This window comes from Falco cherrug, chromosome 17 (assembly GCF_023634085.1).
Source record: "Falco cherrug isolate bFalChe1 chromosome 17, bFalChe1.pri, whole genome shotgun sequence".
NCBI classification, from domain to species: domain Eukaryota; kingdom Metazoa; phylum Chordata; class Aves; order Falconiformes; family Falconidae; genus Falco; species Falco cherrug.
In genome coordinates, this window is record NC_073713.1 from 5,267,761 (window position 1) to 5,293,464 (window position 25,704).

At 48.8% G+C, this 25,704-nt stretch overlaps 1 protein-coding gene across 3 annotated transcripts in view; it reads left to right on the forward strand.

Annotated features, from left to right (window-relative positions):
* The first annotated feature begins 222 nt into the window (after positions 1 to 222).
* Positions 223 to 25,704, forward strand: part of KIRREL3 (kirre like nephrin family adhesion molecule 3) — a 339,016-nt gene continuing 313,534 nt past the window's right edge. For all 3 annotated transcript variants that reach the window (XM_055695884.1, XM_055695885.1, XM_055695886.1), the window contains exon 1: positions 223 to 428. In XM_055695884.1, coding sequence (XP_055551859.1) covers positions 368 to 428 — 61 coding nt within the window. In that variant the 5' untranslated portion in view covers positions 223 to 367. The remainder of the gene's footprint in view (positions 429 to 25,704) is intronic.

The window sequence follows — 25,704 nt, forward strand, 5'->3', positions numbered from 1 at the left end:
TTTACCCACGCTGGCTGCACGCCAAGCTTTTTGGGGGGGGGGGGGTTGTGCATAAACGCCCCCGCCTTGCAAACACGGAGCCCCCGCCGTGCATCCCAAGCCGGGCGGGCTGAGCCACCGCAAGTTACTCCCCCTTTAACCATCACTTTCCCTCCCTCCCCTTTCTCCCCCCCCCCCCCCCTCAAAAAGCCGGGCTGCGCCGGCGAGGCTCGCTCCGCCAGTCAAGGCAGCGCTGCCGGGGGAGGAGCTGGGGGGGCGGCGGCGATGGAGCCGGGCGAGCGGAGCCGGCGGGCGGCGGCGGCCTGAAGCCCCCCGCCGGCGGCAGCAGCGGAGCCCCCTACCCCCGGCGCCGAGCCCACCCTGAGGAATGAGCGCTTTCCAGGCAGACCTCCTCCTCCTCCTCCTCGCCTGCTTCCTCCTCAGCCACGGTACGACCCGGCGCCGCACTTAGTTTCCGAGCGGGGCGGACGGGAGGAGCGGGGGGGTCCCCGGGTCGCGGGGTGTGTGTGGGGGTGGGCTGCGTGTGCTGTTGGCTCCTTGCACCAGGAGGGGAAAAAAAAAACCGTGGAGGGAAGAAAGGGGAGGATTGCAGAGTTTTTTATGCATCTCCGCCGAGGCAGCTTGCCTTTTTTTTTTTTAAGGGAAAATCTTTAGCATGCAAATGAGTTCTTTCTGCTCCAGCTCCGTTAATTAGATCGTGTTTGTGTGTAAACACGGCTTTGCTCAGCAACAGCCCCCCCCCCACCCCCTCCCCCCGCCGCCCTCGTCGCCGCCCGGTCCTTTCCCCGGTGCTGGGTGGGGGGCGATGGATGGTGGATTTCGCTGGGGAGGGCAGCAGCCGCTGGGCTGGCCGCGGAGCCTGGCTGCAGCCCGGGGGGAGCCCGCAGAGCCGGCCGAGGGAGCGATACCCTCCTGGGGTGGGGGGAGTTGCGCTGGATGCAGCCAGCCGAGGGGAGGTGGGGGGCTGCGGTGGTGGGGGTGTCACAGCCGGATCCCACCTCCCACAGTAGCCGGGGCAGGAGAGTGGGAATCCGCAGGAATTTGCCCTGCAACTTTACTACCTGCTTGCTATCCTCCCTCCCTCTCCCCCCCCCCAAATAAAAAATAAAGAAGGATTTGGGGGGGGGGGGGGCGTTTTGGGAAGCTGTATTTGACATGCTGCTGCATGCCTGGTCCCTGGACTATCTGTCACCTGTGGAGGACGCTGAGCTACAGCCAGACCCAAGCTTCGCTTATCTGCTGCGCATCCCCTCGCAACGCCGTGTCAAATACCATCTGTGTCGCACCGCCGTGGTCCCGAAGCCAGCTTTTGTAAGGGTAGGGCTTGGAGTTGCTTTTAAAAAAACAAAAAAGGGGGAAAAAAAACCCACCACAAACCCACGCAGCTAGTCCATCTGTTGATTAAATGAAGGATAAAACTTTTGGAGAGAGTAGTGCTTCTCAACGGGCAGCTGGTTTTTTGCTCAGCCAGACATTATTGCTGTACATCCCCCACCATACGCTGTGTTTCGCCCTATTCCCTGAGCAGGGACGCCGTGTTTAGAGGTGGCTGTGGCTTCTGGTTGTCCTTGCCTCTCTTTTCCTGGGCTTGGATGTGATGTTGGGCTCCCACGCTGCCCTCCCTTCCCCTTTTCTCTTTCCCTCTCTCTGCTTGTACTAATATTCCTTCAGGGAGAGAGCTGTGTTTGCATTCGCCTTTGCTTCTGCACAAAAGAAACCCACTGTGTCTTCTGTGTAGATTTCTGGCTGAACAAATTTGAACTCTCCCTGGTACAGCAGGGCAGCAGCAGGTCCAGGGATATCAGCTATCTGGAAGCTGATCCCGGCCTTCTTGCATCTCTCCCCGCTCCCACGAATCTCTCAACTCCCTGCAGGTGAAATGGCAATCTGCTAGCAGAGCTGAGTAAGTTTGTGTCTGGGATCCAGTGAGATTTTTTTTCTCTCCCCCTCCCCCCTCCCCCACCTCTTTCGGCCATTATTTTTAATAAGGGCTAATGCACTTTTTAATAGCGCTTGTGTTCAAAAGCTGCCTGTGGCTCCTTAGCTCTGTGCGTAGCCTGAGCTCAGCTGATTTGTCTCCCCTGTATCGTCAGGAGCGTGCATCTGGTACCTTGCTTATTCATGCCGGGTTACGAGGCAGAGAGGTAGTATCTGACAGAGGGTTTTCAGCTGTTTTCTTCCGTAAGATGAACCAAATGCATTTCTATAGGTTTGCTGCTCACAGCACACGAGCAAGGGGCTGTCAGCAATGTCGTGGCTTCCTCCTTTGGGGTGAAACCGTGCAAAAGATGCCTTAAGATTCATGCAAAGGATTCCTTAAACCACATGGTACTTTGCAGGAGGAAAGGCCTGGATGTAGGACTGAAGCTTATTTTCCAGGATATGTCGCATTGGCCTCCCCTCAAGCAGCTGTTGTGGTGGTCCTGGTGTGTCTAGGTGCAGTGGCATTCACTTTCTGTGGGTGTGCACGGTGTTCTTAACGACTGGTGGGCTGTGGGGGCGGGATGTTAGGTGTGCACACACTGGGCAGCCATGCCTCACTCTGCAGGGAGCTGGTGGGCCAAAACTTGAAGGAACAACTGAAATCATTTGACCCTGCCCATCAGGAGTTTCAGTAGCTCCTTTTTGTGGGCAAGGAGCAGACAGGGCTGCACTGCCTTTCTTGCAGCACTGAAGTGGCTTGATGAGATTTGCCATAGTAAGGCAGGCAGGACTTAAATTCCCCTGAGCCGAGGGTGGCAGGGATGGGATCATCACCTCTGCTGAAAACTTCCTTGGGATCTGTGGTCTGGATGCTAGTTTGAAAAAAATAAAAAGCTCCATACAAAGCTTCACTGAAAAGGTATTTTCCATCACTGGATCTGTGCACCTATGCCCTTGGGTTTGTACTTCATGGGCTCTGTGCCTCCTTGTGGTATGCTGGCATCCTGCTGTTTCTGCAAACTGTGCAGGCTGAAACTTGGGCTCCCAGCTGAGCTTGCAGGAGGAAGTTGGTTGTTGCTCCCTGTCTGAGGCCACGCTGCACCTGGGTGCACTGGCATGGCTCAGCCTCGGAGCAGGATCTCTTCTGCAGCTTCTCTTGAGGTGATCTGGGGAGAACAAATTGCCTTCCCTTGAGCATCCTCTGTCTTTCACCCTTGCAAATGGTCTGAAACTGTTTGTGTTTTCTTTTTCTGCAAGTCGATAGGTCAATGCTTCCTCTTCAGGGCTGTTTTCCCCCGGTGTTGCTCTTCCACCCGCCCCCAAAAGCTCTCGGGACCACAGCTTTGGTGGAAGGTGAGATCAAGCCGCAGCACAATTTGCCTCCTGTGGAGACTAGATGTGTGGTGCCACTTGGTGGGGAAAAAATTGATGCTGCCATGAAACTAGCTGCCTTTGCTACTGCCTGGTGAACAGCTTACTCCTCCCTCCTCAGCTCCAGTGTCAGCTGAACTGGGTGAGGCTGGAAGCAGCTGGGGAAGGTGCCTCTGCTGTGGGAGATGGGGCTGTGGGAGGGAGCACTGGTGAAGGTGTACCTACAACTGCTGCTGCCTCTTACTGATCCGTACTGTTAAAGACCGAGATGCATTTGGCAGGATCCAAAATTTACCTTGGGGTGGGAAGATTTCTGCCTGTCTGGGGCTCTCTTTCCAGAGGCATGTTTGCTTTCCCCCAGGGCAGTGAATACCGAGTTCTCTGGGTGTTGCAGGGTATGTTTTTCTCCTTCACAGTTCACTTGGTTCCTCCCTGGAAGCAAATGCTTTGCCATCTTCTGTCAGAGGGGCCCGTTATTAGCAGCAGTGGCTCAACTTCCCAGTGGCTGGTCAGCAGCCCCCAGGTGAAGAAGGGTGAAATTATGTTGAGGAGAGAAACCAGGCCAGTTCCACCCACCAACAATGGTTAGGACCAGGTGATGAGGATTTTAGCATCTCAGGGGAGGTTACTGGGTGATGGGGGCAAACCCACAAGCTTCCGGAGCGTTGGGATGTGTGTGTACAAGGGTTGGTGACTTTGCTTTTCTCCACAGCCTGCTGTGTGGGGGGCACTTCTGGGTTGCTGTGTCTGGCAGCCATGAGCCTGCTAATGAGAAGCCTGGAAACCTGTGATGGTGATCCCTCTTTAAAGTTAATTCCTCCTGCCATGTAGTGAGCCAGGGTAGCTTTGCAAGAGAAACGTGTTGGGCTGTTTCCTAAACCCAGCAGGTGACTCTCAGCACTGGGGAGCTGTTTGGGAAGTACGAGGAGTGCGTATGGCGTTGTAAAGCGAGCAAGCACTACTGGGCTTTAAAAATTCCGCCAAGGAGGAGGGCTAGCAGTGTAAGAAGTTGCAGAAGTTGAGAAGACAGCAATGGTTTGGAAAGAGGCTTTGTGAAGGTGGGAGGTGCTGCTCAAAGGTGTGGGTTTGGCAGCACAGAGTTCAACTGGGCTGCACGGGAGGGAGGGTGAAGTAAGCCTCAGGCTGGAGCTGGTGTCATCTAGTCTGTGCTATCCCAGAGGAACAGTGGAGGATTGCCTCCTCCAACGTCTGTTTTAACACAATTTAGATTTCTGCATGCTTTCCCACCTTCAGTCTGTACCTCCCGCAGTGAGATTCGCGTGAGGACCACAGATGACTTTGCTCAAATAGGCTTTCTTGCAAGGTTTCAGTTATTTGAAAAGAACGGGAGGGAGGAGCTGCAGTTTTGTTCAGGTGCCCTTTGCCAGAGGGAGGAAAGCGAGGAGAAACACCTGCCCTGATGCTAACGCTGCATCCTTACTGGCCTCCCCCCTTCCAAGGTTAGGCAGAGGTCCCTAGGCAGTTTATGCACAGCACATCTCAGGCAGATGTCGATTACTTCTGTGCTTTCCCGTTGTTTTAGGGGACACCAACTGGAGTAGAAACGTGCACAGAAATCCCTGACAGGTTACCAGCGCTGTGTGTCACCAGCTCCCAGTCTCTCTGTAGTTGCACTGCATATGTTAGAATAAAAAGGCTCAATGCTCTTCTTTCTTTTGTAGCTGTAAATAAAGGGGAGAGGCCGATGTGCCCCTTAGGTTGTGAATTGGCTGAGGATCAAGGTCTTTGAATAAACTGTTTTTCTACAAGCAGTCTGTGATGGAGAGTGTGGCTTGCTAGAAACCTCTGATTTAATGATCGTTTTTGCAAGTTGGTACGGTGCTCCTAGCTTTCAGCTCCTCAGCATGCTGGAGGTGCAGTGCTAGGTGGAGGGGGCTTTATGAAAAATGCTGCTGGAGTGTGGGCTTTACATCACTTCCAGGATCCTTCCAGTAGGATTAAACAGCTTTTTTTTTTAATTCATTTTAAAGACCAGCAAATTTATAACAACAATTGATGAAGGCCCTAATTTAGCTTCTGTTCGGTAGCAATGCAGGTCCTTCCTTTGACATCGTTGGGAGCTACCTCTGAGAGACAGAGCTGTAGTGACCGTGTACAAGCTTATTTTATAAATCAATAGGTAGTGAAACAAATTGGTTGTAAATCAGTCTCTTATTTGCTGAGATTTAAGGCTGTTGGTGGAGCTGTGAGTTTTTAAGGCGGTCTGCCCTGCCTTCGGGGCTGGCAGTTGTCCCAGCTCTTGCAGGGGGTGTGTGAATCCGTCGCCTGCAGTATTAATTTCAAACATGCCAGGAAACGTGCGGGATTTCTTTTCTTTTGGCTGGGAAGAAATGAAGTTCAAAACCCGTGCTACTCTTTCTAGGCATGGGTTGAATAGCGGAATCCTGATGCTACTCAGAACTCCATAGGTTTCTATTCCTCTACTTCACTGTGCCTCAGGGCATGTCTATACTCCAAACTACTTGAAGGGGGAAGAGGAAAATACCATTTCTGAATTGTACATTGTGGTAGGACAGAGCAAATGCTGGGCTCTGGTCTTGGAAACTGTGGCCTAACAGATGTCCTGGTTCAATATGCCTTTTGAGTATAGTCGAGCGCGTTTATTCATTGCCTCGCTGGCAAGACCCCTGCTGGAGTGTTTGCCTCTCCCTGGTGGCAGCAGCAGCCTCCGAAGTGGAGCAGAAGGAGCTGTGGGGCACTTGGCGGTTACGTGGCTCTTCCTTTTACTGAGTTGCATTAAACAGCTTAAAATGTAAATGTGCTTTGAGTGTACCTCTTAAGAGATGGGCTCTGGGCGTCCTGCCTCTTTTAGTGTCACATGCTATACAAGTAGGAGGTGGAACGCTTGCGTTGTTAAATTCAGATGCTAACTTCAGTGTAAGATCTTGTCTTAATGTGTTCATTCAACGCCCCCACTTGCAACAAAAACTACAGCAAGCTTTTGGTCTGTTGCATTTTGGGCTCTCAGGGTGGAGCAGGATGTAATTGTTTTTTGAGGGCTTTGCCATAACTGCTGCTCGTTAACCATTGATGCAAGCATGTCAGACCTTCAACTAGGATAATAGATGCTTTCTTTTGTTTCCAATTACTTTCTGTGTTGTGGAATTGCTGTGTCGGTTTAATATGTATGTGGTCGGATGGTGGCTAATTCACCTCTTAAGTGCTAGTGAATTTATGTTCCTGGGTCTGTTGTTGTCGTTTTCAATATGGCATGTGGCAAACCCATGCCCTGTATGCTGCAGCACCTAAAGGCTGGAAATCTCAGGAGCCTTTTGGGTGAGCGACCCTGTCCGTGGGAGGGGAAATTCAGAAAATATTCAATGGGTTTTTTTTTCAGAAGCTTGCTGCCCAGCGGGATGCATGCTGCAGGCTAGAGCCTTGCTAATTACAGATGAAATATACACCAATAATGGAAGAGATGAACTTTCTCAGACTTCCTCCTGGATGAAGGATCAAAGCTTTGTGCTGTGGGTCCAATATGACTTTATTTTCCCCCAAGCGGGGGATGAGTGGGAGAAGCCGTTGGGTTTGGAGTCCCATCTTGCATTTTGGGCAGGTATGCGCTCATTAACTTAATATCGCCTAACTCATTAAAAGATCAGAAATGAAGGGCCTGAATCCTCCTCAGATTTCCCCCTGCCCTGCCTCCACTAGGGTAAATGAGTATTCAAGCTGTATGCTGCCAGTCAGTAAATGTCAATATTGGATAAGTGTTTCCTTTATATCGCTGCAATTTAGCATAAGCTGCTTGGAAACAAATGTCTTCCATAAGCATGAGGTGTTTCAGTAAGTACACAGTCAACATTACTATGAGGATTAAATAAATGTCAGCCCCGCTTGTATGCTCAGCATCAAGTTAAGACAGACGAACTTGCACAACGGCCAGCGTGACAGTAACAGGAGGATTTTGTGGGTCTCCATGGAGAATGCGGGATGGAAGGAGCTGCTTTGGATGGAGGTACCTGTATCCTAAGGGGATGGGGAGACAGGGGTGCAGAAATGCCTTACAGCAGGGGGTAGCTGGTGGTGTGGGGGGCACAAAGGGGTATATGGACCTTCCTTCCAGACTAGCGGGTCTGCTCTTTCTTTGGTGTTGGCTGGCAGCCCAGAAATGAAAACTTGATTCAGCTGATGTTGGCTTGAGCAGGTGGAGTTGCTGGCTCAGGATGAGCACCCTTCTGCAGATCTGCCCAGGCCACCAGTGCTCAGGTGGATTTGCTTTTTCCAGTGCAAACTGTGAGTTGCTTGGCTGAAATTGGTGAGGCCAAGGGGTGAGGCTCGGCCGCCGCCTGCTTTGCAGTGAGGAACATGTTGTGCTTTGAGAACTGTCTGTAAGCCCTGAGCTGCAGGCAAGCCATGGAGATGCAGGCTGTCAGGGAGGAGTGATGTTGGTCCATGCTGGCAAGGCTTTTGCACATGAAGGTGGATGAAGGGAGATGGTCACCTTCAGCTGCGTGAATGAGAGTTTCTCTCTGCCAGACAGGCATCTGGCTCCTGTAAAGGGATCTAAATCCAGCCAGCGCTTTGAGGTGTTGCTCAATTGTCAGCAGAGGCTTGAATCCCTTTCCTCGAGCTGTGCCTGCAGGAAGCCCCTGCTTTTTACCACCCCTCACTTTGCGTCTTCACCCGTCACCCAGAGATGTCACTGGATGCTGCCTTGGCCAGTCCATGGCAAGCCCTGCCAGCAAGGAGAGAAAAATCTGGGAGCAGGGTAGGGGGCTGAGCTGGACGTGTTTCCGTTCCCAATGATACAAAACTGCTGCTTTCTCCCCAGCTGGCAAGTAGCTGACTGTAGCCACTTGTTCCCAGCTGCACAAAAATAACTGTAGACAAAATCGTTAGCAGTCAGATGAGCCTTATCAGCTCCTCTAATGCCTGTCTCTGCCTCTGGTCTGTGTGGACTTGTTACCCTGCAGAGCGTGTATTTTAATGACCGGCCATTGCTGTTCCAGGTGACTTGAGCAGAGCATCCCAGGCGTGTCCTAGCAGCCCCGGCGAGCAGTCGGAGGTTTTCATAGCTCGTTCATTGAGCAGAGCGGGACTGCGGCTCTCGCCTCGTTAGGCTGTGCATTTACAGTGCTGGAGGAACAGCTTGCAGACATGTGGGGTGTCTTAATAATTCAGACTAAAGGAAGAGAGCACTGGGGGTGCACGGGGGAAGGAATACCCGAGTATTTTGAATCTCAAACCAGGTCACCTGGCAGAGCTGATGCAGTTTTTATTCTCACTTTTTCGGTTCAGCCTGGCGGTGGCAGCAGCAGCGCTTGCATGGAGCTGAGCGCTGAGCTCTGACCTGCCGGTGCCGGGCTCCTTTGGAGAGGCGCAAGGTGACCTGCTGGGCTTCACCCCTGTGGGGAGGCTGAGTGCACCCAGCCAGAGGTTTGGGGTTCAGCCGCCAAGGCCGTTCCTCCTCCTGCGCTGCAGAGAGGTTGCTTGAAGGTTGGGGAGGTGAGTTGGGGGCCTTCTGCCGTTCTCACCCATTCGAGGAGCAGCGGTCACCCCATTGCGTGGTTGGACACGTCTCCAGGCAATGGTGCAGGTCTCGAGGTGGCCCTGCCAGGGAGCACGTAGCAGTGATGCAAATGCTGCGGGCTTGCTCAAAAAGCAGAAGGGTGTAGGAGAGGAATGTGGGAGGCTGTGTCTGACCCCCACTGCTTCTTACCCCCCGGCTGGTGATTAATGTATGTAAGTTCGGCAGCGCCATGCATGGAGGTGATGGACCTCTTGCGCATCCTTGCGGGGCAAAGGAGTATCCTGCAGAAGGGAATAGTATCGTTACTGGTCAGTGGCGCCTTGCTGGTTTGTTTCTTACTCTCTCCCATGAGCTAATCCCCAGAATGTGATTTAACACTCCTCGCTTTTCCTTCTGGCTGTGTCTTTAATAAGCTGGGAGTGACGGGGCCACCCCCCCACCACCACCCGCAAGTGCTGAAGAAACAGAACCAGCAGATGCTAAAATTAGGTGCAGCTGTTTGCAGCATTTTGTCCTCCTGATCAGTCTGACACTGTCTACGCTTATTCTTCATCTTGTCCAGATCTGAAAAGGTTTAAGATATCAGACCTTTGACTGGTAGTAAATTAACTCCTTCTGTCTAAGCTGAAGCTTGACTTGCTGGTAGATGGTAGATTTCTTGCAACTTCCTTTATTTGCACTTGTAATAATGGAGATTGCCACATAACCTCGAGAGGCATCTTCTTTCTGTACTTGGGAGACAATACTGCTGCCTTTCCCTTGCTCGCGAGCTTCCCTGTGAGACAGAGAAACACCTTCAGCCCTACAGTCCTTCAACCTCAGCGTGCCTAAAGCGGGTTCTGAAGTGCAGCTTAGATAACCTCTGCAGTCCAGCTCAGTCTCTGCATGTCTAAAGTTATCCTGAGCCAGCAGCGCATCCTGGATGTTGTGATCTGCTCTTGCTTTGGTGAGGTGGAAGGTTTGCTGAGCATCTTTGCTTGGTTAGCATGCAGTCTTTGGTTTGGTGGTTGGGTTGGGCATCGATTCCTGCTGGCTGGGGGGTGTTTGCTCCTGATGGTGAATATGGGAAGCTTTTTAAGAGACAGTGGCTGGCTCTGCTTCCTGCCACCCCTTGGAAAATGTTCATTCCCCTTGGGTTGCAGCGTAGGGGCTCAGTGTCAATGATGCGGAGATGTACGCTTCAGAAAGGGCAGAGGAGGGAACTTCATGGGCGAGCAGAAGTGCCTTTTGCTGTCAAGCCCCAAACAGTGTAAACATTGCCTCCTGACAGATCCGCAGTGATAGCGGCAGCAGTGCCGTTGGGCTGGATGTGAGTCGGGGTCCTGCGTGGGGTTGTAAGTCTGAGGGATTTTTTTTTTTTTAAATTTGCCTCTTCTGTGAGTGTCTATCTCCTGCGGCAGGAACAGTTTCTGAAGATTCCTTTTTGCTCTGGTCATGCTTAAAATGATAATATTGGTTTAAGATAGACACTTGCGATAAACTAAGAAACATGGCGCCTTTTGAAATCTTCAAAGCTCTCTTCAATCAGATGTGCTGGCTAAAAAGGCAACTGCCAGGGCATTCAGATTGCCACGCTTTGGATGCTGGCCTCCTCCTAAGGTTGCATTTTCTTTCAAAGAGCTGACACCTCTCACTTTCCTCCCTTTCTTCTCTGGGAGGTGCTGACTGCATCAAGGTGGTATCCCCTACACTTGTTCAGCATCTCTGTGCAACTTGTTGTGTACTAGCTGTGATCTCCCGAATTTGCCTTTTCTTGCCCTTTCTGTGATGGAAGCAAACCAGAAGGGAGAAGAGCTGACTAGGCAAAGCAGTTTTTTCCTGGGAGCGAGTAGGGTTGGGGGGAAGGAGAGAGGGGGGAAGAATGAAACCTCTCAAAGAGAAAAGGACCATATGCAATTGCCAAATGGCTGGTGTCCTTTGATGGTGTCTTTACAGTGGTGGTTGGGGCAAACTTTTCATCCAGCATACTGATTTTTTTTTTTTTTTTTTCTGCAGCAGGTAGGTTTTTCTCTGTGGTTTGGCTTTCTCCCAAGCATACACAGAAATCTGTGTAGTGCTCTTAACCTGTGCAAGTTGCTGCTGACTTGAGCAGATCAGAGTTGTTGTCCCAGTGGAATCATCTTGTTCAAAATCGGGAAGAAATGTTGAACCTCTGAAACTTGTTGTGGAGCAGGAAACCTCCAAGAATTATGGATTGGAAACTTTGAAGTGGACTTGTCAATGTACTGTGTTTTGATATTTGCAATTTTAACATCGAGTTCAGGAAGGGTTTTTTTTTCTGCACAAAGGATGGCGAGTACCACTGTTCCCTGGTGGATGAAGGGATGCTGGGAAGCTGTTGTAGAAACTGTTTGAGTATTGATTGCTGGTCATCCTTCTCTGGGGTTTAGAAATGGGATGCAGATCTCTTCTTGCCTTTGGCCTGGTCAGTGAACTCACCATGATGGCTCTTGCAGTGTGCCAATTTGTCACAGTATATTTAAATCTAAAATACTGTTGACCTGGCCTGTGAATCTAAAGCATCTTGTGTTAGGTTCAATACAATTACATTTTCTTTTCTAACACAGTTTACTTCTCTTGGTCTGGTTGCATGCTTTTATTACCTGCTCCCCTGTACACCATGAGGGCATTGTGTGCCAGCATGTGCCTTACTTGCTGTTCCCTGAAAGCACCCTTAAAATCAGCTCGTAATTACTGGAAAAATATGGAAAGATTATAAAGGTGCCAGTGATATTCATCTGGCCCTGGTGCATTGAGCAGGTAAAGAAAGGACCTAAGAGGCAATTGAAGAGATTGATGGGCGGTAATGGTATAGTAGTAATTTTTGTCCTGTGTTTTTAATAAAGTGATTGACGACAAACGCAGCTGGAGCCCCCGTGCGGAGACCAAGAGATGCAGTTAAATTACAGAGGCTTCTTAACTTAATGAGGCCATGTAATAAAAATGAGGCATAATGAGCAAAGTATAATAGTACTATTATGCTTACGAGTGCTCTAGCAGAGGGCTGCACAGGCAGCGCGTGGATGTGCTTGGGGGATAATCTCATGGTTGCTGTGGGAGGAGGGGCTTTCCTGAATGGGATGAAGATGAGGAGGCTTGGAAACATTTGGGAGACTTGGAGGAAAATGGTGGCTAGCCAAGTGATATGCTTACCTGTCATTTGATGGGAATGAATGAGTAGGTGGAGCACCAGACATGGTTGATCCCCAGTGCTTTTGGTTTTGTTTGTAAGGTTTTGGGCAAGTCTTTGTGCTGGGTTTGACTCGCTTTATATACCCATGGGGAAGTCCATGCAAGCCTCCTTGCTACAGAGATGAAATTGCGAGGGGGTCAGGTTTTCTGACACGAATGTAAAGCAGTGGAATTTGTTAACAGCCTGGAGGTAGGATGTGCAGGGTATGGATGGGCAGGCTCTGAGGGGTTGGTCAGGGCTGCAGCAGGTTTGAGTGCCAGCACCTTGATGTGCAGACTCGGTACTGAGGCTTGTGTTAGCTGGATTGGAGCCTTTTTGGGGGTGGAGGTGGGAAGTGGATTAGCGTCTGCAGAACAGTTACGTCTCTGCTGCTGTTAAGTGTAGTTAAACTTGAGCGACTTCTAATCTAATAATGAAAGGAAGAGAAATAAGTGTTCTCAGTGATGCATGCCCCTCACGGTAAGTACTAATTGAAAACAGGTATTTACTTTAAAATGAAAATGTAATACGATAAATGGTGGGTTGAGTATTTTGTGCACGTAGGAGGGAGAAGCGAATGCATGCAGCCTCCCATCTGCTCTGCCCGAGCTTTGTGTCTGACTAGGGAGCAGGGTCTCCCACGCCGTGGGGCTGGTGGCCCAGGCAGCCTGGAGAAAGGAGCTGGGGCTCCTGTTAGAGCAGAGCTCAGAGCCTTACTTTGCTAAAATCAGGTGAACTGGGATTCTTTTCATCTGACCTTGGTCTGCAGAGGACCTTCCAAGCTGGGCTTCTGTTTTTCCTCCCAGACCTTGCAGACCTTTCCCAGCCAAAGCTCCATGGGAAGGAGGGGTTAAGCATTTTGGGACTTGTGAAGCATCACCTCCCTCGTCACTAAGATGGTGGGGCTGAACAGGGGTGGTGACCACCTTCCTGATGGTCTTTGCTGCTTTAGACCCACCTTGCTGCCCTGAGCTGGCTATCCTGGTCCATAGCCCTGGGCTGGTAGGTGCAGTGACTGGTGCTGGAGAGATGCTGGCAGTGCTGCCTTTTGGGGGCTTCTGGAGGAGCATTGGGGACATCTCTGGTACCTTCAGGCCAATCTGAATTGGGTGCTGATCCCTTGGGGGGAGACCCTTGGCCATGAGTGCTGAGGCTATAGCACCCCTTGCCTCTTGGCCCTAGCCCGTCCATCCTCCTCCTGTCCCCTGCAACCTGTCTCGAGTCATTGCTCCAGCAGCCGAAGCCAGAGTCGTGGTGCTTTTTAAACTATTTTGTAGGTAAAGCTCTGTGCTGCATGACTGCGGACCATTAAAGGATGCTCCCTGACAGGAGCCCCCACCAGCACTGTAAACTTTGGGGGGAAATAGCCTGGCCCTAATCCTTTTGTGCAAAGTTCCTGCTTGTTTCTTCATATTGGGTGCATTTGTATAATTTGCATTTTGCACTCTGATCATATGCATAGAATTCAAATTGAAATAGGGGCTCGAATAGATTTGCATGCTAATGAGACAGTGGCTTTATTTATTTGGAGCCCTCTCAAGCAGGCGGCAGTCTGCTAGAAAGCAGCCTGTGCAGCTCTGCTGGTGACAGAGCTCTCTGGCAGCGCAAGGACCATCGCTTTTCCCCAAGACCCACTTGCCCCCTGCGCATAAGCGGTTGAAGCTGGTGGTCTCTGCCTCAGCAGCTCTTGGCTCAGTCTTTCTGAACCCTTATGGAGGCAGCTATCTGTGGAAATCAAAGGATGGCTTCAGTCCGTCTTAACCAACCAGAGAAGCCTCTTTAAGGTTATACTGGTGCGAAGTGGGTCTGGGTATGGACTTGCTGTGTGGTGAAGTAGAGAGACTGCTGTTAGAGCTGGTTACAGCCAGCATCAGCCCTGTGATGCTGAATGCAGTGGTCCGTGGGCAAAATAATCCAAGCGTGCCTTCGTTCTCTCCTTGACTTTGCAGTAGTGCTCAGGGTGAGGGTGGATACCTGCTGGCTGCAGCTACCTGTGCTCCTCATCAGACCGTGACCCTTCCCTTCATCATGGGGCTGTTATTTCTGCTGTCCTTCAGCAGCTGATGTTGCATGTGGGCTTTGGCTGTGATGCCTATCAATCCTGCTCTGCCACAGCATGTGGTGCTGCTGAGGCCAGCTTCCCTTGGTGCTGCCGTGGTCCACCCATGCTGCTTTCCCCTGACAAGAACCTTTCGGCCTCTTTCAAAGTCAGCAATAGAGAAGAAAGTTTGGAAATGTTGAGAAAGTGTCAGATGGAGAAGGAGAAGCCAAGGGCTGGGAGAAAACCAGTTCCCAAACCTCCATGCCATTACTGGGGAGGAAAAAGACACCAAAGCCCAGGTGCTTCATTGAATTACAGCACCGCATCCCTTCACATTCTTGCTCCCTGCCCCATATCTGCAGCAGATACACCCGGCATATAGCTTAAGGCTCAGCCTTTCCATGCCAGCTCTCCCTTCCCAGATGACTTCTGCTGCAGCTGAGTTCATTGCTGGCATGCTGAAAAACGGCCAAGCGAGGGCTTCTGAAATGGCAGCAGGAATTGGGTCACATCGCACTGCCCCAGGAGAACGAGTTTCTCTCAGAGCAGTCTGGCTTCCAGTTATTATTTTACAGGGGATGTTAGAGGTTGATAAGGGAGCTGTTCTGACTGCCGGTGGGGCTTATTTGAGGCTTATTGTATGCTCCAGTTTATATTTTAATATAGTCAAAGGTGACTTACAACTTTAATATTAATTTTAAAACTGATTGCTCGAGTTTTTTTTTATCTATGTGAAACCAGATTAATCTCAGCCTTCCTTGATCCAGCTGGTAGCTTTTCTCATCCTGGCTGGAGACACATGTGGTCTGTGTTGCATCAACAAAAGGCAAGAAGGAAGATGTTTGTGTGGTGATAAATAATTGTCGTGGGGTCTGCTTTTCTTCCAGAGAAATCTCTGCTCTATGAGCTTGACAATGGCATCAGTGGGAGCTCTTGCTTTTGTACAAGGTTCTCTGCCTCGGCTTGCGGAGTGGGGCTCTGCTGAACAATGTCCGGCTTTGTGCTTCCCATAGAAACCTCATTTTTTGTTGTGGTTCTCCACAATACATCTCCTTCCATGCTGCTTTGTGCCGCTGGCATTACAATTTCTCACATGCTCTCTGTGCTGCTTACAAGATCTTTTGTGCCCAAGGTGACAATGTTTCGTGGGGGTGAGAAGGTGGCCTTGTGGCAGGGGTGGTGGCGTGGGCCGTGGGGAGCTGGAGTGGAATCGCTGTCCTGCTTCTGGCTCTTTGAGCATCCTTGGGCAGTCGTGCTAGGCTGGAGGACCCAACAGCTGCCAGAGCTTGGCGATGCTTCTGTCTCTGGGTGCCCAAGTCACAGCGTTTCAGGCCATCTTTAATGCCAGTAGTTTGCCTGATACTTTGAGTAAATGCCACGCCTTTTAACATCACCAAAGTTGGGTACCCAACACAGAGTTGCTCTTGGAAAAATCCAGCATTAATACTAGGCTGCTGGGTTGCTTTTGGAAGTGGAGGCTGGTGCTCTCTGATGCTTTTATAGGTCATAATCCCCAATTTTGTGGTTTAAGTGAATCCCCTTGACTTAGCTCCATGACACTCAGTGGTTAGTCGTGTTGCTGTAGATGCTCTGGGTCTAGGAATAGCCTTGTTAGTGCTGCCAGTTTGTGAAGCATCAGTGAGTGGTTGGTCTTTGTAATCAGAAGAGGAGGATCAGAGTCATGGCTCTGGAGACCCGTGGTCATGAATCTTCATGTCTTGAGCATCAGTCAGCCTGTATATCAGTGGCACTTGTTAAATTTGCCCCAAATAATGAGTTTACAATGCTGTACTGGGAGTGTTCTTTGTACCTCAGTGAATGATTGCTAGAATCAAATGCTCTGTAGCCAGCCTTTAGGTTTTTTCTGTATTGTGTGTGGGATAGCATTTCACTGATGGTCCGTGTTCTCCAAAATACCTCCCAAATGCTGCCTGTAGCTTTTCTCATCCCAGCCTTACAAATAAGTGCTTTGCAGAATTTGTTATTCCGTGCACAGTGCAACTTGCTGTATATAAAAATGCTGGATTGATGGACGGAGGGCTGGGAATTGAATAAGCTGAATGAGTCTGACGGCGGCAGATGAGGGGAACTGAGGCACAGGAGCCTGCAGCAGAGATCTGCGCTAGCTGGTATCACAACCAGGGTGGAGGGCAGTGAATAGGAGGGTTTGCTTGCTAGAGCAACCCCATGTCTGCCTCTTCCTCATGTCGTATTTCAGCTTGAGGTGGGAAACCATCAGGTATGGCGTTGGCTCAGAAGCCAAACAGAAACAATCTTGAGACAGTGACAAGGCCGAAGAGCCGTTAAATGCAAGACTTGACATCGTGCAAGTGAACGCCAAACAGCAGCTACATAAATCCCATTTGTTTTACATTTCAGAGCTTAATGAGACAGAAATCACATGGCAATTGTCATATGTGAAGGCAGAGATTGCTAGTTTGCATTTAACTAAAGCAACTGCCGTGTGCAGCACCAGTGCCCGAAACAGCCATGATACCCGCTCCTTGCTGTGATGGGGAAGGTACCTTGCGTGGCAGCAAACTGCTGGTTGCCCTGAAGCTCAACACCTATTGAGTGTGTATATATAAACCCCTGGCAGCCACACCAGGTTGTCTTGTAGTCTTAGAAGTCACCAGCCTTACACCTTCTCCAAAGGAGTCAAGTATCACATTCTTCACGTAAAGAATGGAGGCATGCAGTAATCAAATCCAGGTACTCAATTTTTGCATGATTTCACTAGGTTGTGGGTCTTAAAAGCCTGTGGGATGTCTTTTGGAGGGATTTGCACCGTAAGGAGCATTGTTTTGGGACAGCTGAATACTGGGGGTTCAGGTGTAGGCTGAAGCCCAGATGTCTGAGCCATCATGCACCAATATAAACTGTTCAAACTATTTCCAGAGCTCTGTGTGCTACTGACATCTCTGAACATTGCTCTTGGCTGTTTGTGTGCTGGGTGGGGAGGGATTACAATGGTACCTTATGAGACTGTGGCAGCACTTCCCGGCCTCGCACCCTGGTCAGGCGGTAATATCATGCCTGCTTTTGCTAAAGCAGTTGTTATTTTTAGGAGTGGTGTTTCTGCCTGGGGCACCTGCTTGTGCTAGCCTTGGTTTGAAAAATGCCATGTTAAAATTACCTAGGCAGCACCTTCATTAAAGACGTGTGTCATGCCCACCAAGGGGTGGAAACGCTTTTGGGAATCACCTCAAACCTGTGTAAACCATCAACCTTTCCTCCTTGTTTTCAGTATAAACCTATATCTATTTAAGATTAGTTGAGCAATAGAAAGATACTAATGTCAAAATGTATTATCTTGGGTAAATAATTTCATCTCTGCTAATTTGTGCCTTAGCGTTCCAGATACTGTTCATAAATTGCTAAAGCAGTGTTTTAATATTAACATAAGCTATGGTCGTTTTGACAACTGTTACTGAATGGGCTGTGTATGGAGCTCTGAATTTTTTTTCCCCCTTGTCTGTCTGAACTGAAAAACTGAAGAAGGAATGCTATATTGGGTTAACTGAAAACAAACTGAAAATATTTGTTTCAGGTCAAATAAAACATTTCATCTGATATGATGATATGTTCTTTGTTCAGACTTAAAAAACCTTTTTTAAAGTAGATTAACTTCAGAGATGTCTTGGGGGGGAAAAAGTCTAAATGTTTCATGTAGAGGGGAAAATGTCTAAATAAAACACTTCTCATTTTGACACCCACTCCCCCCTTTCAGTCTGAACAATTGAATGGGTTTGATTGGAGTTCATGAATAGCATTGGTTGACCCACATCTATATGTTGAAAGTATTATGCTGAACATGCAGGGGGAAGAGCTAATGAGTCATTTTTCTAATGGGTATCTCGGTAGGTGAGAGGTGTACTGAAATTATACATTTGAAGGAATAATGGTACCCTAGTTAGATGACTAAATCTCATTCTTAATCATCCTGGGGGTGATGAAGAGGGGGAAACCGTGAGTTGGATCATCCTGATCGGGTAAGTTGTGGGTGAATAGTATTTTGCAGCTAACGTAGAGCTTTGGGGAAGGAAGAGTGGGACCCAAAGCCAAGCTGACAGTCCCTGCTGCATGCATTGCAGCAGAGCCAGCTGGGTCACCCCGACATTGAATCAGTCACGCGGTCTCCTCTCATCAGGAGAGGTGTCTCTGATGGTGCGATTCAGTGACTTGCTGGGTCACCCAGTCTGCTCCCTGCTGTTGATTGTGTTTCATTGTTCGTTCCCTCGGTGTGAAGTGCCTCCTGGTCCTAGAGGCACTTGAGCATTTGGTTTCCTGATGAATCCTTACTGGGGTATTTGAGACCACCTCAATGTGATGGGAAACTCCCCAGGCCCTTTTTTGCTACTGTAAAGCACTTGGAGAAAATCCTCCTGAGTTCTTCTGCCTGTTGCTGTGGTGCCTTAAAGGTGAAGTGAGCAAAGGCTTGCTTAGAAAATAATTCAAGTAGGACCTTTGCATGGGTCCAGGTCTTCTCCTGAAGAAGCGATGTTTCTCTGGATGCATCCCTTCCAAATTTGCGCCTGGGGCACTGGGAAGGGTGCTGTGTGTTTTAGTGTAGTAATTGAGCAATCGCATTGTCCTGGACATGGCAACTAATGATTTTTTCCTGTATGATAATGCATCTTCATTACTCTGGGGAAATCATTTGCTCCTGTGAAGACAGGCCTTTCATTCCTGGGTTAAGGGGGAAGAGACTAATGGCTTAATTAAAAGGTTGGAGAGAAAAATCTGTCTTAACCACTTTTTTTTTTTTCCTTTGTATCTAAAGAGTACTGTGGGTGGGAAGATTACATATGAAGGCATGCTACAGCCCAGCCTTGTCTGGTGGAGCTGGTTGGTACCATTGCATCAAACGAGGGACACAAATGTCAGGTCTTCAATCCGTCACCCATGTCTCCCGTAAGCCATCTGCCCACTGGAGTAGGCTGGCGTAGGCATGTGCTGCATTTCTTTGTGGAAAGCGCAGAGATTTATTCTGTGTGAAAGGGGAACGTTATTTAAATCTGCACATTTTGCAGGATGTTAAAGCAGCTCCACGTAATATACAGCCTTCCTCTCCGCTGGGACCGCTCTATTAACATCTTTCATTTGTGTAGCTGGATGCTTTGCAGTTCCTTTTAGCAGTGATAATCCAGCAAAGACCTCTGTGTTGTTCACACTGCAATATTTATGGAGCCAGCCTTCCTTTTAATTTCCATGCCGAGTTTGGCCATATGCAGAGATACAATACAAACAGCAGCTTTAGTCACACAATAGTTCAGGCTTTTCCCTTGGTGGGATGTAGAGCTTTTCAGTGACTCATTTGGAGCTGATTTGGTATCCTTTTGGAAAAGGAATAGAAAGGTTTGAGTGTGTCTGACAGTGATTGTGGTCTCCCAAGCTTGCCTCCAAAGACAAATAGCAGTGGAAAGCCATTTAGTGGGAACAGGTGAACAGCTTTAAGCAGAGTCAGTCAGACTGAGATTTAAGCAACTTTAAGCAGGCTCAGCTGCTGGGATTTTTAGGGTGGAGGGGACCTCCTTGCAGGTATCCTTCCTTCCAAGCCTTTGAATAAAAGAGTGTCAATGCAAGGCATCTCTTTGTAGATGAGGAAAAACAATCCTGCGAATGAGCAGTGCTCTACCTCCTTTACAAGCCAGACTTTTTTTGGGTGATGCAGATGGGAAAGGAGCCCTTCTCAGGTGGCTCACACGAGTGTTTCTATGCTGGGATGTGGATGCCAATAGTTTTCTTATACATGAGGTTGGATGGAGCCTATGGCTTGGTTGAGCAGCTCAGGTCCCATGGAGCTGACCTTATGCCTGCTGGATTTCACATAGGTGCTTTCATGACTGCTGCACGTGGTGCCTCTCCCTGTGCCTGCAGTGCCTCCCTCTGTGCTGTGCTCTCCCAAATCAGAGGGGAGAGCACTTCTTGCTCTGCCAGCGAGGAGAACAGAAGGGAGCCTGGCAGCAGTCAGCATGATGGGTGCATCCAAACGGGTGCTCTTGATGTTGATACTTTGGCTCATTTAGGTGCTCAGCTTGGCATGGTGGCATCAGAGCACCTGACACGTATGTGCATCTCTGTCTGCAGTTCTGATTCCCCAGCTTCTTTCTCTTCATTTTGCACAATTAAATATTAAAGCTAGTAAACACTTTATTTTGCACAGCACTCTCTGCCCAGTTATCCTCCTGCAGGGCTGTCATATTGTGCCAGTTGCTTCTGCGGGTGCTGGCAGCCTTTAGCCTAGACACCAGTCATCGCTACGAGGAAAACCCCTGCTCTCCAAATCTTTCTTCCCACCTCCATCTGCAGCCTCTTCACTGCCTTGGGGTTACCTCAGTGTGAGATCCCAAGGCAGTATTAGATTGCCTGAGCCTTTTCAAGGAGCCGGGAAGAGCTGTTTGTTCTTCTTAAATCTGTTTTGTGGGTATTGACAAGGGAATAAAGGGAGGGTTTAGGTGATGGCTTCCTGGAAACCTGTAAACGTAAGTCAGACCTGTTGCACTGTGAAGTGTGCGAGAGGTTCTTTGTGCCCTGGAGCTACAGGATGGTACTTCTGCAGTTTGGTCCCAGCAGGCTTCAGTGTGTTGTGTGGGTCTGTGGCACCTTAGAAATCCTTGTTGCCTCCCTCAAGTAGCAGCTGTAGTTGAAGGTGGGATTTTGCTGCTTCTGAAATATCGGAGTTAAGGCGCTGGTTTTTCAACTTGAGAAATGTGGTATCAACTCTCTCCTCAGCCCCTATCACGATATGGAGGATGCCCTTCTGGTAACTGACACCCCTTTTTGTATTTTGATACAGCAGTTGAGATTTTGTAGACAAACGAGGGGAAATTGCTGCAACCAGCTTTCCCAGCCTCGGTTGGTCAGATCTGGTTTGCTCGCTTTTTTTTTGGTCTTGCTGCCTTTCAGGGTATAGCAGTGGATATTCAGTGGAGTCCGTTTCACAGAGGGATGGGATGGCATGATTTTACTGCGGTTTCAAAAGACACCTTAAGTGCTTGAACTCCTGCCATCCCTGTGTTACGTGCCTGAATTTGGCCTTGACTGTGCAGGTTGAATTTCTTGCTATGATATTCAAGGTAGTCTGTATTAGCAACTTGTCCTCTGCCAGGCAGCTCACTGTTAAGAGCTAATAGGGTTTCTTTTTTCATTCAGTGGTGATGTGCTGTCCCAGACTTTGGCATCGGAGATGGTCAGTGTGAATATCAGCATAATAGTGAGGAGTCCCTGGCTTGCTCCTGGGCTGTGATAATCAGCATGTGCAGAGTTTTGCCCCAGAACAAAATTCAGATTGGAATTTTTTTTTTTTTTCCAATCTCCACTAAAACTTATTACCCATTGGGCTTGCTATCGACTAGTTGTTCTTGTCAGTCGGTAGTTCCTTCCTGGATCAATAAATCTTGGTATTGATTTCAAAATAAGTTGGTATCTTGCAAGTACAGTGATGTTGGCTTCAGCAGGCAGCTCAGGGCTTCGCCGCTGTTGGAGATCCGAATCTCAGTTCCCCACAGGTTATATCTGCAGGTTGCCACTTTCCTAGTCAGCTGTAGGATTTTGTCTGTCAAACCCAACCTCTCCCTCTGGAGAGGAGACTTAGTACTACGTACTTGCTTTAGCTGAAGGGAAGGGTCTTTTTGCTTGGCTGCATTTTGTTGTCTCGCAGGTCAAGGACTCCTGTTTACCCACAGCACTGGTTCCCTATGGTGTGATCCTGCCTCTGCGCAGCACCAGCTGTGGATCTCCCTTGCCTTCGTTGGGATGGGTCCCAACCCTCCCAGCTGTCAGAGGATGTTACCTGCTGGGGTGCAAACTGCAGGCTCTTTGGGGCAAGGAAGGAAAAACCACTCCTTCAGTCTTCCGTAAATCTTTCATGGCATGTTACAGTTGTACAAACAGCTTCAGGGCTCCCCAGGTGGGACTGAGACCTTAGTGCTACCTTCTTTCGTGTCTTTCTGTAAAACTACTCTGACGATAGCCATCCTCAGTTATTTCTTTTTCCCCTTGATGTCTTGCAGAGTAGAAGCTGTTCCTCTCCGTGCAGCGCGTGGGCTTGTTCTCAGTAGCCTCTGGTTTTTAGAGCTGTTGAACTGACCAGCAGCTCCAGCTGTCCTCATCCCCTTTGCGTGCTTTGCTCCCCAGCACCCTGCTTTCCAGCCCAGGGAGACCTCCTGGAAAGCCAGTTAATAATGATGAATCTCTCTAGGTTTGGTGAACTTGTCCCTGTGGTTGGTGGCTTTTGTCCTATATGAGATGCTTCATAAGAAGCTTTACTGTTTTATACCAGCACCAGATCTCCTAGGCTTAGCTGGCTTAGAAGCAGCTGAGGCATCAGGCAGGATCCCTTATGAAATCTGTTGGGAGTAATGAACCACAGATGACTCTGTTTTCTGAATCGATATTGAACTGCTGTTTCTAGAAAGCTGCCAACCACACAAATGTGAGGTTAGCAATGGAAGAGTGCTTTCATGGGGGGGGAGGGGGGGGGGGGCAGTCAGGAAAGCTGTTGGTGCTATCAAATGTCTGTGCTTTCCACCCAGAAAGCTTCTGTATTTCTATCTTGGGCAAAGTGTCTGTTCTTGTTTTTTTTTTCCCCTTGTTCCTTCCAAGATACTGTGAGGCTTTGTGCAGTTCATGCTTGCAGAGCACTTGGGTTTAAAGCATGCTTGAAAAGTGCAGAGTATTTATTATTATTTGCATAGCAGCCCCTGACCTGCTGTGAAGAAGCAGCCCTTCAGCTCTGCTGAGTAAATATACCTTCATTAAAAAAACTCTGCCTGTACTGCATTGAGCCACTCATGTTGCACGTTCATCTGCTTTTTCATGTGTAAAATTCCTAGGAGTATTTGACTTTAATGAATTTTGAGCATGCAGAGTACCTGCTTGGACCAGCACAGTTCAGCATCTTGACCCCTGACAGTGCTGGTGACAGATATGAATAGTATCCAGGTGGACTGCTGAGAAATTATTTGCTTAAGGAGCATCTCTGCACCCAGCTAAGAAGTTGCCTTATGGCTGGAAACCTGCAGGCTTTTGTCCAAGCCAAAGTACCAGTTTAGGGTGGTGTGGGAATGATTTCCAGCTTGGTTTGCTGGAAGGGTGCATGGGTTGGGGCTGTTGCAGGGCTCCCTGTTGAAAATGCTGCCAGCTCTAGCCCTGCTTCTGGGGCATTGCACTCACACTTAAAAGCTACTTTAGCCCTGCTAGTGTAAAGCTGTTTGGATTGCAGATGGGATGCCAAGGTTTTAGATGCTTTCAGTGGCCCATAAAATCTTCTTGAGCTTTACATGATGTTAAAGCTTTAAAAGTCACTATTTAAAGCAGGGTGTTTTCACAAGTGCTTGAGGTTGGCTTAGTGCTGCTCTTGTTGCTACTGATTTAAGTCTAGTTCAAACAAACTTTGTTCAACAATGAGCACTCTGAAAATATTCCCCTTGTCACCCCCCTGCCCCCTCCAAAGGAGGACAGGCAGATAGCTGTATTAGAAGAGTATTTGGAAAGCACTGGGTCTTGCTTGATAACACAGCAGGCTACATCTGTTTCCAGTCTGACTGCTAGAGATGTGGAGGACAGAAAGCACTGGCCGTGATCCTTCAGCTTCCTGGCCTTGGCAAATCTGGTAAATGAGATGCTAGGCTATACTGGGTGTTAAAGGGGAGGGGTTATTTCTGTTTTATATTTCATTGATCAGCATACAGGTTCAAGTGGGAAGCAGCTTTATCTTCAGCATCTGTCTTAAAAAAATAAGTTGCCTAGCTCAACAGATTTCCTTGATAAATTCCTGGAGCGTGCCCTCATCCTTCCCTTTTGTCATCTGGCAGATGGGGGTTTTGTCTAGCATTCCTTGTTTGCTTTCAGTATAACTGTGTTGCAGAGAATGAAGAACATCATGAGCGTCTTGCTTGTAACTTCGGGGTCTTGTTTTTAATTTAGGAACTGGGGTGCTTTCTTGTGGTTCTTAATAGTACTGGTTTCATTCAAGGGTTTGCAGATTAAAAAATCAATTTGCAAAAGATGCCCACCTGTTTTTCTCGCCAGTCAAGTCTTGGTGTGTACCATCACACTTCTGGACACTGACTTGTGCACCTGCACCCATTTGCCTTTGCTTCCTTCAATTTGTGTGTTTTATAAATGTGAAAGCAAGGTTGGGACTGTGTGGACTGTGTTCGTAGCTGTTGTAGATGGAGTGTTTTGTGAAGCTTCCCCAAACCCCGAGAGTATGTGAGGGATAGAGAATAAGCAATGGATGCTGCAGCATCACTGATAAAGCATAATCCATCCAAATAATGCAAGATGCATCCCATCTACGTTTTGTTTCCCATGCAGCCTGTTGGTCAGCAGTAGTATTGAGGGCTGTGCAGCTAGACACGCAAGTTCTTGGTACTTCTACCCAAAATGGGATGCCATGAAGGATTTGTGCTTCTGCTGGCTTTCTCATTAATCTGCCAAAGATGGGATTTGCCAAAACACTTAAGAGCTGAAGTTCAGCTGGTTTGCAATAGGATTAGAGCTCCTAAAGAGGTGAGGATTTTAAAAAGCTGGTGTTACTGTCACTTCTGTCTTGGAGCAGGCAGTCTGGGTATCTGTTAGAGTAGTTTGGATGTAGGTCCACTTTCTTTTTATTTTGTCGTCTGGTGTCTTAGTGTCTTTCATACTGAACCACCTTTAAGACAAGAGCACTGCATTTTCTTGTACAGAGCACAGCAGCTGTCATCCTAGCACCCTGACATACATCCCTTGCCAGTTTACGGCAGGTGGAGAAGAATTAAAACCCAGGAGGATTATAAGTAGGCAAAATGCAATTATGTAGGGAGAAATCCACTAGGACTTTGCTGAATACCATGTCTTAAAGGGACTTCTGGGGCTTAGCAGATCCCAAAGCTTCCAGACAGCTAAGACTGTGTTTTGAGAAAAGTAGTCTTAAGTCTGCAGCACTGGGGAGAAGCTTGCTGGGTCAGAGGTGATGTTGGGAGCATTCTTCATTTGGGCGTGAAGTTCAGACCCTGGCATTTGGGGCAGTATGTATTGCCGTGATGCAGCCTTTGGTGGCTTCCTACACCAGGGGAGTGCTGTAGCGTGTAGCCTACCTGACTCTAACCCATTCTCTGTGTGTCTGGGTTTGACGCACTGGAGAACTGCATTCCTTCCAGGGCAAGGGAGAGATGGGCTGTGCCTCTGTTCCACTGTGTGCCCGCACATCTGCACGCGGCATATAACAGCTGGTGGCCATGCAGGGTCTGGTGACTGCAAAGCAGGGGGCTGGAATAGAGATGCAGAGCAGGATCGGCCTTCCCTGTTAAAAAAAAACCAAACAAACAACAACAAAACTCAAAAGGTGCAGTTTCCTCTGGGCAAACAGCTAGCTACCGCGGGAGAGCTGAAAGAACAGCTGAACAGTGTGGTGGACCAACTTTCTCCAAGAGCATCCTTTCCAGATGCCTCCTCCACAGTCCAGCTGTCTTCCAGGACCTTCCCTAGCATTTTCCCTGCTTGTTAACCGTATTGCTTTTTTGTCTTCCTCCTCTTTGAGTGATGCTCCCTCCCCCAAGTCCCAGCACCATATGTCATTAAAATGCTTAGACATGTGGAAAAGGCCTTGACAGAGATTCAAGGAGACAAGGGAGACGCGGACGAGCGGAGACTTTGTCAGATGGAATGATTCTGACATTAGCAACACTAACCCAAAGAGAAAGATACAGCTATAGG